This window comes from Rhinolophus ferrumequinum, chromosome 9, assembly GCF_004115265.2.
Source record: "Rhinolophus ferrumequinum isolate MPI-CBG mRhiFer1 chromosome 9, mRhiFer1_v1.p, whole genome shotgun sequence".
Classification (NCBI taxonomy): domain Eukaryota; kingdom Metazoa; phylum Chordata; class Mammalia; order Chiroptera; family Rhinolophidae; genus Rhinolophus; species Rhinolophus ferrumequinum.
Genome location: NC_046292.1, coordinates 15,589,190 through 15,602,577, shown reverse-complemented (window position 1 = coordinate 15,602,577; position 13,388 = coordinate 15,589,190). Strand labels below are relative to the sequence as shown.

General features: G+C 52.6%; 1 protein-coding gene across 4 annotated transcripts in view; it reads right to left on the bottom strand.

The window, feature by feature from the left end:
* Positions 1–13,388, bottom strand: part of EPHB2 (EPH receptor B2) — a 187,744-nt gene that overhangs the window by 39,082 nt on the left and 135,274 nt on the right. For all 4 annotated transcript variants that reach the window (XM_033114948.1, XM_033114949.1, XM_033114951.1 and 1 more), the window contains exons 4-5: positions 10,437–10,592; positions 9,000–9,335 (exon numbers count right to left, since the gene is read on the bottom strand). In XM_033114948.1, the coding sequence (XP_032970839.1) occupies positions 9,000–9,335; positions 10,437–10,592 (492 nt within the window). The remainder of the gene's footprint in view (positions 1–8,999; positions 9,336–10,436; positions 10,593–13,388) is intronic.

The window sequence follows — 13,388 nt, the reverse complement described above, 5'->3', positions numbered from 1 at the left end:
CATAGCAATGCAGTTAACTCCCGAGGATCCGACTGCAATTCTGGGTGACCTGACCATAACTCTCACAAGAAGAATTTCCACAAATAAAATTCTTCCAGAAAATGGGCCTTTGTTTCTTTCTGATTGGACCAAGGCTCTTAGAGAGTTGTGTGGGACAGAAAAAAAGGAAGAGCTGAGAACTTTTGCTAAGGTGGCACTTTTCCAATGAAGAAAAGGTGTTCTCTGGCCAAAAGAGTTTGAGATACACAGAGTTCTAGGATCTCACACTTGTGAGACTCACACTTCTTTATTCAAGGCTCTGAGAAGTCCTGCAGTCCTGGGAGAAGCCCAGTTAACCTGGTTTAACCTGGCAGTCTAGGTCTCATTTGGCCTCAGAACCCTTTTTACCACCACATAATAGTTATTAATGTCTTTTGGGACCAGTGACCTACGGACCATATTTTTAAAAACAAAACAAAACAAAACAAACAAACAAACAAAAACAGGTCCAGGAGATGTTATTGTTTTTCCTTGAACCTGAGAAAAGCTCCTGGCTAGGGTGGCAATAAGACTGTTCATTTGCTCATTCATTCTTCTTTGAGTCAGCATAGATGTAGCAGCACCTGCTGGTTGCCACACAATCAGATGGAGTGGAGGTAAATCACCTCCATTTTCCAGATGAGGAAAGTAAGTCAGAGCAAGTCTCTTGCCCGAGGTGCCTCAGCTCATAGGCGGCAGGGCTGGGATCAGGACCAGGTTGGTTTTTTTCTCTCCCTGATGACCTGGCCCTATCCGTGAGTGGGATTTGAGCAGGCAGAGGCCAGGCCTTGCTTGGGCTTGATGCTGTGGAAACATCTAATTGCCCACCTCCCAGTGAGCTGCCGAACTGCCTTGATCGACCTGTGGTCGTCCTGATGGGACCCAGCACCTGGGCTAGCAAGGTAATAGCGTGGGCCTCAAATCAGGTGGCCTAGACAACCTACCTCACCTCTCTGTGCCTCAGTTTCTCCTCTGTAGAGTGGGGACAATGGCAGGAATGTCGGGAGGGAGGTTGAAGAAGACCTGCATGTAAAGTGTTTAGCACAGGGCTTGGCCCAGAGTAAGGGGTCAGAGGACGTCAGTCACGTGTAGCTGTCAGGGCCGCTCAGACTCTCAAACAGCACGATGAGTAGCTGACTGCTCAGCACAGGCTCTTGGATGGCGGTGGCGGTGGGTGGTGCAGGGGAGAACAGGCAGCAGTCAGGCTTCAGATCCTAGCTCCCTTAGGCTCAGGTGACTGCGTGACCTCAGGCGAGTTGCTTCTCTCTCTGAGCCCAGGCTCCTCACCTATAAAATGGTATGTGGCAGACACTACTCACTGCCTACCACATATGCACTTTCTTTCTCAGATTAACAAAACCCTGGTTCTGAGCTAGACAGCTTGTGCCCAAATAAAAGACTACATTTTCCCGAACTCTGGCAGCTAGAAGTGGCCATGCTACAATGTGCTTGCCTATGAAATAAGCTGAAGTGTGGGACTTCAAGGAAGTCTCCTTAAAAGGGAGGGGTCCTACCCTTCTCAGTCTCCTTCCCTCCTGCCGCTTGGGGCTTGGAAGGGATAGCTGAAGCTCTTGCAGCCACTCTGGCCTATAAGGACAAGAAGGTACGTGCTGAGGAGCACGGATCCCTGATGGTTCCATGGAGTTGCCCTTACTCCTATCTGGAGACATCCTTTATGCACAAGAAAAACCAACCTCCACCTTGTCTAAGCCACTACGGTAGAGGGGTTGTATTAATCCCTTCCTAAATCTACTCTCTTTGCCTTATAACTTGTGTAGTCCCCTCTGTCTCTGACTCTGGGCTTGGCCATGTGACTTGCTTTGGCCAATGGGATATAAGCAAACATGATATAAGCAAAAGCTTGAACAAGCCCTTTGCATGTATCTGCTGGCTGTCTTGGTTCCCTGGGATTGGTGGCCCAAGAACATGCCCAGGCCAACCTGCTGGAGGCCGAGATACATGGAGCAGATTATTGCCCCAGTTGTCCCAGCCAGGGCCACTCCTAACCAGCTGACAGCAGCCAACCCCAAACATGCAATAAAGCACTGACAAAAGAGCTGCTGAGTGACCCAGAGGAGATGGAGCGCAAACATGTGAATGCTCCCCGCCAAGACCCATCCAGCCCACCCTGAGACTCTTGAGCTAGATAAGTGCTTCTTGCTTTTACGCCATTGGTTTTGTGGTTGATTGTTAAACAGCATTACTGTGGCAGCGGCTATCTGTTATTTTTCTTCCTGTTACATGCAGCCAAACCCAATCTTAGCTGATACTCTAGGCCAGCAACGTCTTCCCTGCAGAATGCTTGGGAGGATCAAAGAGGACGATGCGTTCAGAGGGCTTGGCCAGGGGAGGGAAGTGCCCTCTCCCCCCCCCCCTCTTTCTTTCCCCAGGCATGGGCCTCATCAGGGGCTCCCTTGGCCAGCTTCTCTCTGATCCTCTACCCCCCCAGGGACAGAAGTAAGTGAGTACATGCTCATGCCAGTTCTAGAGACTGAGCCACTGTGTGCCTGCCCCCCAGGAGGGCGGGAGGATCACAGAACAGTGTGGTAGAAAGGGCTTCGGAAAGTTTAAAGTCTTTCTGCGAGAAAGCCATGTGAAGTGGTGTCACCTGGCCAGGCTGTTGGAGACTGGCTCTGCCTGGGCAGCAGCCCCTTAGGAACCTCTCTGGGCATCAGTTCTCCTGCTTCTATAAAAGGAGGTGTTTGTACTGGGTGAACTCCAAGGTCCCTGCCAATGCTGATGGGGTTTTAATTTGACTTATGTTCCCTTCTGTGATAGGCAGAACAATGGCCCCCAAAGATGTCCACACCCTCATCCCGGAATTGGCGGCTATGCTACCTTACGTGGCAAAAGGGACTTTACAGACGTGATTAAGGTTATGGCTCCTGAGATGAGGAGATTATCCTGGATTATCCAGATAGACACAATCTAATCACGGGAGTCCTTAAAAGGGGGGAACCTTTCCCAGCTGAGGGTCAGAGACCAGAGAGCCGGAGTGTGAGGAGCATTTGATGCCCCGTTGCTGCTTCTGAGTGGCAGGAGGCCATGCGCAAGGACAGAGAGGCCCCAGGGAGACAAACGCAGCCCCCAGCTGACAGCCAGCCAGGAAAGAGACCTCCCTCCTACAACCACGTGGGACTGAATTCTGCTCGCACCTGAATGAGTCAGGAAATGGGTCATGCCTTAGAGCCTCCGAAAGGAACACAGCCTAGATCAGGACTAGACTGCGGACCTGTGCAACTGTAAGAGTAAGAACTGTGCGTCCTTCTAAGTTGCTAAGTTTGTGGTCTTTTGTTATAGCAGCAATAGGAAATGAACACACCTTCTGATTTCATTTAAGTCCAGCTATTGTATGTAAGCCACGTATTGTCCACCAACTATGTCCACCGACTATGTCCTAGGTGCTTTGTCCACATTACTGCTAATCTGGCAACCATCTGGCAAAGCTGGAATGATAGGTAAGTACCCATCTTGAAGGTGGGGACCCTGAGGCTCAGAGAAGTGAGGCCTCCTGTTAGAGCCTGGTCACACAGCTTGGAAGGGGCCGTGTTGGATGAGGGCCACGTTTGCCAAGCCCATCGTTGACACCTCTTCTCCTACATGACCCACTCGACACGATGATGGGGGAGCTTCCTGAGTGGTCAATCCACTGTTCAGTGCAGGTGGCCCCAAAGGCTGCATTCGACCAGCCAGGCTGTGGTGTAGACGGACCCATGTGACAGCTCACCTGGCCTCTGCAGAGGGTTGGGTCTGGCCAATACGAGACCCCACCTATGCAGTGACGTAATCATTCAGGCTCTGCCACTGACTGATGACCACAGGCAAGTCCCTGAACTCTCCATGCCTCTCTTTCCTTACCCAAAGGACAGGCTAATGAATAGGACGGACTTCATAGCGTTGTTGTGAACACTCGTCACGAAGGACTTGGAATGGTATCTGGCACATAGTAAGCACCTGGTAAACGTGAGCTCTTGTCATGATGAGAGTGAATGGAGAATGATCTCTGCATTTTTGAGAGCCTGCCTGTAGCCGGCAGTCTGTGAGGCACCTTCATAACATGAGCTCAAAGCCTCACAACAGTCCCGCAAGGAGGGGGTGATGAAACCCGCGAGGAGGAAGCAATCAGATGCGGGCTAAGTGACTTGTCCACAGCTACGAGCCGGTGAGCAGCCAGGTTTGATTCAAAGCCAGGTTGGTTGGCCTGATGCCAAATGCCAGACCCTTTCTACCCTTTTCCACCTGCTCTGGAACCGGGCAGAGGTGCAGCTGCTCAGAGCTTGCTCGGGGTGAGACTGTGTTCCGTGCAGCCCTGGCAAGTGGCCAAAGACGATGTAGCCCCGAGGACGAGCCCCACATTATTGACACGCGGCAGACACCCCAGTTCTGCATGGCTGTCTCTGCCTTGTCAGTCGGATCTCAGCTGAAATGCCACCTCCTCAGGGAGGCTCTCCTGCAATGCCCACCCTGAGGCTTGTTCATCTCCCTCCCATCCCTTCCTGGTCTGGTTTGTGGCGAGGGCTGCAGACCCTGGACAGCCAGACTGAATCCTGGGTCTTCCCTTCCCAGCGGAGTGAGCCTGGGTACATGCTTGGTCTCTCTCAAGACCTGTTTCCTCATCCTTCAAGTGAGGGTACACGGTCCAGCCTGGCCTCCTTCCTCTGGAGTTCCTGCGAGGGCTCATGAATATGGGGCAGACAGGCATTCTGGAACGCTGAAGGGTGGTTTGAAGGCAGCATGACGGCTTTATGGTCAGAAGATAGCTCTGGGCCTGGTGAATGCCAGGGGATTGCAAGCAAGACCCAGTCACTTGCCCAAAAGAAATACTTTTTCCTTTTAAGGCAGTGAGCTAGATATTTATATATTGAATTTTAGGGTCTGATTAAAACCAACCACTGAATGCATTTGTCTGGAAATCAAGTCCCCAGCCTTGTTTTCCAGTCTTGTCATACTTCTCCACACCCCACTTCACTTCATGCTTCTCTGAGCCCTGCTGCAAATGTTCACTGACCATTCACTGTGGTGTGGCCCTGTCTAGGTGCCAGGAAAACCATGTTGAGGAAAAGCAGACCCATCGTGTACCACTGAGTGGTGATGGTGGGGGAGCTAGACGGGAAGAAAATGATCAGAGACACGAGGCAAAAACTCAACCACGGGCACTTGAGGGCCACGGTGCTGGGGGCATATGACCAAGTCAGGAAGGTCAATGAAGATGAGCTAAGGCCTGAAGGAAGTGAGGGGGTGTGGAGAGAAAGCATTCTGGGCAGAGGGAACAGCATGTGCAAAGACCCTGTGACAGAGGAGCCTGGTATTTAGGAGGAACAGAAAGGAGAACTCTCCTTGCATCCTTCCTCCTATACTTTCCTCCTCCCCTAGGACACCTCTCTCCCTGTATGGGTCCATCTCTGCTTGTTAGAGCCTCTCTATTCTTCAAAGCCAAGCTCAAATGCCTCCTCTTCCAAGAAGCCTTCCATGGCATGCCTTTCTCCCATTCAGCCAGAGGAAATGATCCCTCCGGCCTGTGATCTCCCTCACCTCCTTGACCCCTCCTTGGGCCCTCACTCATGCCATCTGGTATGTCGATTCTGTCCATGTCTCATCTTCCCCTCCAGGATATAAATCCGCAAGGGCAGGAACTGTGTCTTATCCAGTGTAGACTTGGAGTCACATGGTTCTGAGTTTAAATCCTAGTTGAGGCCATTTAATAGTGGGACTTCGCATAAAGGACTCCACTTCTCTGGGCCTCCATTTCCTCATCTGGAAAGCGGGATAATGAGGTGAGGGTGTGTGTGGCTGCACAGTCCCCAGGTGGACTCTGGGCATCTATGAGTGGGTGGGGCTTGTCCAGGGGCTTGGAACAGAGAGGAGGGGGGAGGGGTGGCTATGATCCAGAAAGCCTCAGGGGCTTAGAGGGCTTATAGGGGCTTAGATTCACTTAAACCTGAGTTTTCCAAATTCATCTGATGATACGAAACACTGGAGCCACTTGATAAAAATGCAGATTCTCAGGGCTTACTCCTGGGGTTCTGATTCAGCAGGTCTGGGGTGGGGTCCAGAACCTGTGTTCTGAAAAGCTCTCATATAGTTCTGATGCACAATTTGGTGGGGAAATTGAGGCCCAGAGGCAGGACGTGATGTTCGCGAGTCTGATAGGTTGGGTCAGTTATCTCAGCTCCTTCCTCTGTTACAGGATTAGGTACACACACCTTTTGCCAAGTAACTGCAGGGCTCATTTACTGTGAGTGACTGCGGCACAAGCGAGGTATGTGTTTGTGTGGCATGGCTTGGCCCGGCCACTTGTGTTCCCACCATTCACCACGAGAGAAATAAGCCTGGGTGACTGCTGGTCCAAGGAGCAGGAGGAGACATATGGAACAGACTGAATCCAGCCCACGTTCTGGAGTCCTGCCCGGCACAGACAGCCTGTGCATATTAGCTAAAACCTCATTGACCTATAGACTAATTAGTAAGAGAATGTTTATTGTTGTCAACCACTGAATTTTGAGGTGGTTTTGTTACACAGCAGTATGACAGCAACAGCTGACTAATACACTACGGTCACCCAGCAAATGAATGGCAAAGCTGGGACTCAAATTCAGGTCCCCTGCTCCTAATCCAGTGCTTGTTTCTCACTGCTTCTGTCTTTCAATCCTGAGGACTCCCCCAGCACCCTCCTCTCTGAAAGCCCCTCACTTCCACTCTACCATCTCTATTCTCTGGGAACCTCCAGCTCCAGACAGGAGGGATCCATCCCAGCAGCCCAGACTCCATCCTTATTGCTAAAACGCTGAGGCTTCTTGAGTAGGCAGTTCCACTCTCGGGGCTCCCAAATGGATGCAGGGGAGGCCCGCACAGCCAGGGAAAGAACTTCAGGGGCTCTGGGGAATTTCTAGCTTCTCCCAGTTGAAAAGAGTTCCCTCCTTTCCACTCCCACTGGGAGCCTGGGCTTCCCTACCTCAGGGCTTTGTCAAGCTGGAGGGACTCACAGCTGAGGCTTCACAATCTGTTAGGTGTCTCTGCCAATAGCTGCTGGCTTTTGAGGTTCTCTCAGATTGCCCACCGTGAGTCAACCCAATCCGGACCCCAATCTGAGTGGGACTCAAATGCACCCATGGCCCCGTTAAAAACTGCAGGCACATGCTCAGACACATGCACTCCCAGCCACAGCAACACCACAAACATTCACAAACAAAACCACACTCCTCCTCAGGCACAAATACACAGACAGGCAGACCACATTCAGACATACAAACTCACGCTCACACGCACGCCCCCAGATTCAGACACACCCATACTCATGAATGCATGTATCCATAAGTAGCCACACACCACCGTCACATGCAATCACAAACACACAGTTGCCCAAACACACACGACACATCTACGCATTCTCACAAATACACTCACACGCCCAGTCAGACCCACGGTCACACTCAGTGTTCCTTGGACATGCCCTGGATTTTACCCAAGCACAGGAGTCCGTTAGACCTAGTTAATTCCTGCCTCTTAATCCTTCCTGCTTTGTGACTCAACTTCTCTGAGCATCATCTGTAAAATGGAGACACAAATGCCTCCTGTTCAAGGACACTAGGGGGAGGCAGTGAGGTCATGCACGGAAAGCACCCCTCAACCAGATGGAGCTGGTTGCCCGCTCTCCTTCCACGTCCTCCTGCATGCCCTTCCCCCTTCTCAAATTCCATTTCTTTACATCGCTCCCTTCAAAATTCTACTGGGCCTTTAAACTGCAAGTCATATCCTGTCTCCTACACGAAGTCTTCCTGAACTTCCACCCCTGGATCCTCTGAGCACTCACTGTGTGGGCCCCGCTTGGCATCAGAAAGATAGGCTGGAGCCTGGCCTCCCTTCGCTCTTCCTTGAACAAGGCTCAGATCACACTCAGAGCGGGGGCTTGGCAAGGGTTGTTGAGTGACTGAGGGTACATTCACAGAGCCACCCACAAAGCTTTCAACTCCCTGGTACCATACGGTCCTTAAAAATCTCATAAGGCCCTTGGTTGGAGGATGAGGCTGGGAAGTGTCTCCTGGACCCAGCCACACGGAGGTTTCAGGTGACCCTGAGGACAGTGGTCTTGGTGGAGGGGAAGCCTAACGGAAGTGGACTGAAGAGGGAACGGGATAGGGATGGAGATGGTGAGACTGCATTGTCTGGCAACTGTTTTTGCCACAAAAGAAGGTTGGACAGAAGATGGAGGGTGACATGGGGGTCACAGAAAGAATGATTAAAGTGAGCTTAGGGAGAAGAGTTCTGCTGGGGTTAGACTGGAATGGGCTGAAGGTTCAAAGAAAGCTCCTGTGGAAACTGCCAGATGTCCACTGAAGTCTGTCTCCCCACCTTCCATTGTGATAGAGGTTTAAGTCAGGCTGGGAAAGATTATACCTCCCAACCTCCTTTGTGGCTCGGTGAGGCCACATGACAAATCTCCTTCCAATGGAATGTGCACAAAAGTGACGGGTGCCACTTCTGCCTACCTTGCTTAAAGGTAGGTCACTGCCGTGGGTCTTCTCTCTCTCACCCTTCCTGCAGGCTAGAGGACAGACATGCCTGCAATACCACTTTGACCATGCAAACCAGGAGCATGGAGGGTGGTGAGACAAGACAGAAGGAGCCTGGGTCCCTGAATCTCCAAGCACATTAGAGCCACCCTGGGCTGCTCACCCCTGACTCCTACAGGAGAGAGAAATGCACTTCTGTGTTCTTTAAGCTGCCCAACCCTGGGCCTTCTTGTTACAGAAGCTTCACTTTTACCTTCAATAAAACACGTTCTGCAAGTGACAGCGATCATTGTAAATGCCACTGCCATGGAGAGGTAACACTCTCCCAGGTCGCCGGATCACAAAAACAGCCTTTGGAAAGAGGAAACCACTCTACAGATGGGAGGGAGTCTTTAACGAGGGCTGGTAGGATACCCATTTGGCACAGCAGGGCGCAGCATTGCCCCCGGAGCCTGCATTTGAAGCACTTACCTGCTTGGTTGGTGGTGATATTCACAGAGGCAAACTGAGGTGAGAAGGGGCTCTGGTCGGTGACGCCATTCACGGCTTGGATCTCAAAGGTGTACTGGGTGTGAGCCAGCAGGTCACTGATGTAAATGCGCGGCTCAGTCAGGCCCAGCTGGCGGGGGGCGTACTGCACGTTGTCCCCACAGCGGGTGCAGGCACCCCGGCCGGAGCCACAGCTCTTGCAGATGATGTTGTAGACGAGATCCTCACGGCCTCCTGAGTCACGGGGCGGGGTCCACTCTAGCATGAGTGAGGTCTCATTGACACTGGAGATCACAGCCTGGGGTGCAGAGGGGATGGCTGGGGAGGGGAAGGGGGGATGTCAGTCAGCACGGGCTGGGGGTGGGACATTCCTGCCCTGGCTCCTGCCCATGCCTCCCAAAAGACTGCCTCTAAATCCTTTCCCCCCTGCACCCACCAGAGAGATGTTTCTAGAATATAATTCTCATCCTGCTGCACGTTTGCTTAAACCTTTCTCCCTGGACTCCAGCCTCCTCGGTATTTGATACTAGGACGGTCTTTCTGTGTTGGGGATTATACCCACCCAACATCTATTTCCCGTTTTTCCTTACAACAGAATGCACTTGCATTCAGGGTGGCAATATGTCCAGCTAAAAGACTGTATATTTCCCAGCTTCCTGTGATTACAACAGAAATTGTTGGTTAGGACTTTTTCTTAAAAGGAGACAGCTATAGAACATCCCTTTATCCCTTTCCTTTCTGCTGCCTAGAATGTGTGTGATGGCTGGAGCTTCGGCAGCAATGTTGTTGGACTGTGAAGTGACCTGAAGGATAGGAACCACACACTACGGATGGCAGAGCAGAAAGAAAAAGCCAGACTTCAGAGAACTTCATGGATTTACCATACTACCCCAGGACTACCTATCTTTTGGCTTCTAGTGTGCGAGAGAATAAATCCTTATGGTTTAAGCCACCGGGGTCAGCTCTCTGTTACTTGCAGCTGAATGCCACTCCTGACACGGGACTTGTAACACTGCCCTTACAGTTACTTCTTTCTTAGAGAACCTTGGCCTGTGATTCAGGCAGCCACTGCCAGGTTAGAACACAGCCTTTTCTGCCACAGACACCACCTGTGGTGGTTCTTCTGCTGCCAAGCCTCCCATTCTCTGTGACTCAAGACCTTGACTTTATCCACCAAGTGACTTAGCAGGAGGGGTTAAGGGGCCCGAAGCCAGCTTCACGGCATCTGCGTGTCGGTAGCACATCTACCCCAGGACCACCTTTCCCAACCAGTGTTCCGTGTCTTCTCCCACCAGGCAATTGGCTGTTCCTCGCTCAGGAAAGGCTGGCTATAGCTGAGTAGCCACCCAACCCTTGCTCTGGGCTTTTCTGCAGGGGATTGTGAACTCAGGTGTCGCCCTCCGGAGACCCCAGACGTACTGGTACACGGCATGTCCAGGGGGTCCAGGTCTGCTCGGTAGTAGCCATTGCGACAGACGCAGTTGGTGGCCCCTTCTGAAGTGGTCCGGCTGTTGATGGGACAGTGGGTACAGGCCTCATCCCCTTGGTTGGCCTTGAAGGTTCCAGATGGGCACCCTGGGAGAGAAGACAAGGAGAGTCACTGGGGAACCAGAGGAGGATTCAGGGAGGACCGTGCCGTCTCATGGAGGGGCCACGTGGGGTCAGTGCTGGAAACCCCATCTCCTGAAGTTCTTGGGGGTCTCCAGCCTCCAACGTGGCCGTCCTAACTATGCCAAGAAAGTTCCAGGCTACCTGGTTTCTTGTCTCTGAAGCTGTTTATGCGTTCAGCGGGGGCCCCTGGCAAGCCTTCCTTACCTAGTCCAGGGTGGCTGTGCCACAGCTTCCGGGCTCAGTCCTGACTGAGTCTGAAGACTCTGAAGAGGCCTGGGGCAGTGCCTATGGCCCAGTCTTGCTTACTGAGGGCTGGCTGGGCCTTGATGCCTGCGTTCCATCTGACTGAGATGATTACGTTACAGTAGCAAAGTCCTAGCGCAGCATGTAGAGAGGGGGTGTGGTCAAGCAGGCAAGAGCGCTGACTTTGGAAGCAGACAGACTTGGGTTTGAGTCCCAGCTTGGCCTTTTACTAGCTGTGCGGCCCTGGACAAGTGGCTTAACCATTCTGAGACTCAGTTTCCTTAGTTGTAAAATTATGATTCTAAGACCCATTTCTGCAGGCCATGGGGAGCATTTGGCATAAGCATGTAAGGCAATGACACGAGGTCTTGCACAGCACAGGTTCCCAATGAATAGCTACTATAATCGGTGTTTGATCAATTTATTAAAATAAAGGGGGCCTGAAGTACCAAGGACAGCCTGCGGGGGGCAGTGTTTGCACTCAGTGGGCATTCAGCCATCTGGGATCTCCCAGGGGCTTTGGCCTTCTTCCCTGCTCTGGGGTATTCTCAGGATTTGGGTTCAAGGTCCGGCAGCTCAGGGCTTAGGTGCTGTAAGAGGTGGCCCCTCCTGTGTGGGCCTGTGTGCCAATCCACTCTATCCTTCCTCCTGGCCCTGGGCGGGGAATCAGGAGGCCTGGGCTGTAGGCCCTGCCCCTGTCCTGGCCTGTTTCTTCTTCCACTTACTGGAGTTCATAATCCCAGCTCTGCTGTGGTGCCTTGTGGGGGATCATGGAAGGCTTCAGTGAGAAGGTAGACAGCAAAGAGCTTTGCAAGAAGCAAGTTCCTCCTTGGGATGAAAGGCGGCTAAACTGTCCACAGGCCAGGAGCTCTCAGCTGGATCCCATCTCGTGCTAGAGCCCTGTGTGACCTTTGACGAGCAAGTCCAACCCCTCAACCAGCTCCAGCCACCCCACCCTCTTTGTGCTTACATGCCTTGAGTTCAGAGTGCTTTACTCCCCTGCCGAAATTATTCCTCATGGGGTCTCCTGGCCATGCTCTCGGAAGGTGGCAACCGTCCTAATCAACAACCACCCCGACTGATGCCACCCTGACTGGACCCTGTGGGATCTCAGAGGAGAACCAGCTCCAGCCCAGTCCTTGAGGAGCTGCCAGGTGAGGGGGGAGACAGGACACTGACACAAGCAACCAGTACGGAGGGCAGTACCTCTGGGGTTATTAGGGCTCCCAGTGTGCCCATGGGGTAATGGCTGTAGAGCATAAATGGGAAACAGCAGACACTTACTGAGTACTTAAGTGCTGGCGCTGTCCTAAGTACTTAACTGCAGTGACTTATCCAAGCCTCACCCAGCCCTATGATGGAGGTGATGTTACCGCCCCCGTTTTCAGATGGGGGAACGGAAGCACAGAGATGAAGTACCTTTCCAAGGATGTGGCTTCCAGTGGCAGAGCTGGGACTCAGTCCCAAGTGGTCTGACTCGAGGCCACTCCCCGAACCACCACACCACACCGCCTCTATGCGACTTGCATTGCATCAATGGCCCACGAGTGCTGGGCAGGGACTGGCAGCTCCTGCTCTGGGCACCCGTCCAGGGCTCCCTGAATGTGGCTCTGCTTCCTCTGAGGCACCAACCTTCCCCTGCTGGCTGGCTGAAGGGGCAGCCTCACTCTCTTGGCACTATCCAGTCAAGATAGGTGGGCTGCAGCCCTGGGTCTAGTTGAGCGACTGACCTCTCTGAGCCTCAGTTTCCTCTGCTGTCAAATGGGGGCACAAGGCTCCTGTGAGGGTGTAGAACCATCCTGATAGATGCCAGAGGGTTTTGGCTCCAAGACCAGGATCCTCCCGGTTCCCCGTTGGGTGAGAGCCTGCCCAGCTTAGCATGCCTCTTCCATCTGCTGGCGATTCCCGGGGCCTGGCTGGTGGGTAGCTGCCCACTCTCTCCTCCCCACTGTGCCAGCCCCTCCATCTGGACCGCCTTCCCGACTGTCCTCTCTCATCACCATGTCCTGGCCCCTCTCAGACTCCCCAGGCTGCCACATCCAGAAGCCTTCCCTCATTAGGTGTGCTGCCCGGCCAACCCTCGGCCCTTCCACTGGATGTTCTGCGGTTTCTGTATCTATTTATTGGCTCTGTGTTTCACAAAACCCTCTTCTGTCGGTGCCTCCCCTCTCCCTTTACTCCTTCAGCCAATCAATACCAGGTCTTACCTCCTCAGCAGTGCCCTGTCCTGGCTCTTTTTTGCTGCCCTCCCACCCCTGCGGGCATCCAGAAAGCTCCTCCCACCCCCTCCTTAGCCTCTCCCGGCCATCTGGTCTCCTCCTGCCCACTCTCCACAGCCAGCTTTCCAAAGTGCAAACCTTTGTGTGGCACTTAAAAATCCACAATGGCATACAATGGAATATTATTTGGCCATAAAAAGGAATGAAGGCCTGATACATGCTACAACACGGATGTGCCTTGAAAACATTGTGCTTAGCGAAAGAAGCCAGTCACAAAAGGCCACATAGTGTATGCTTC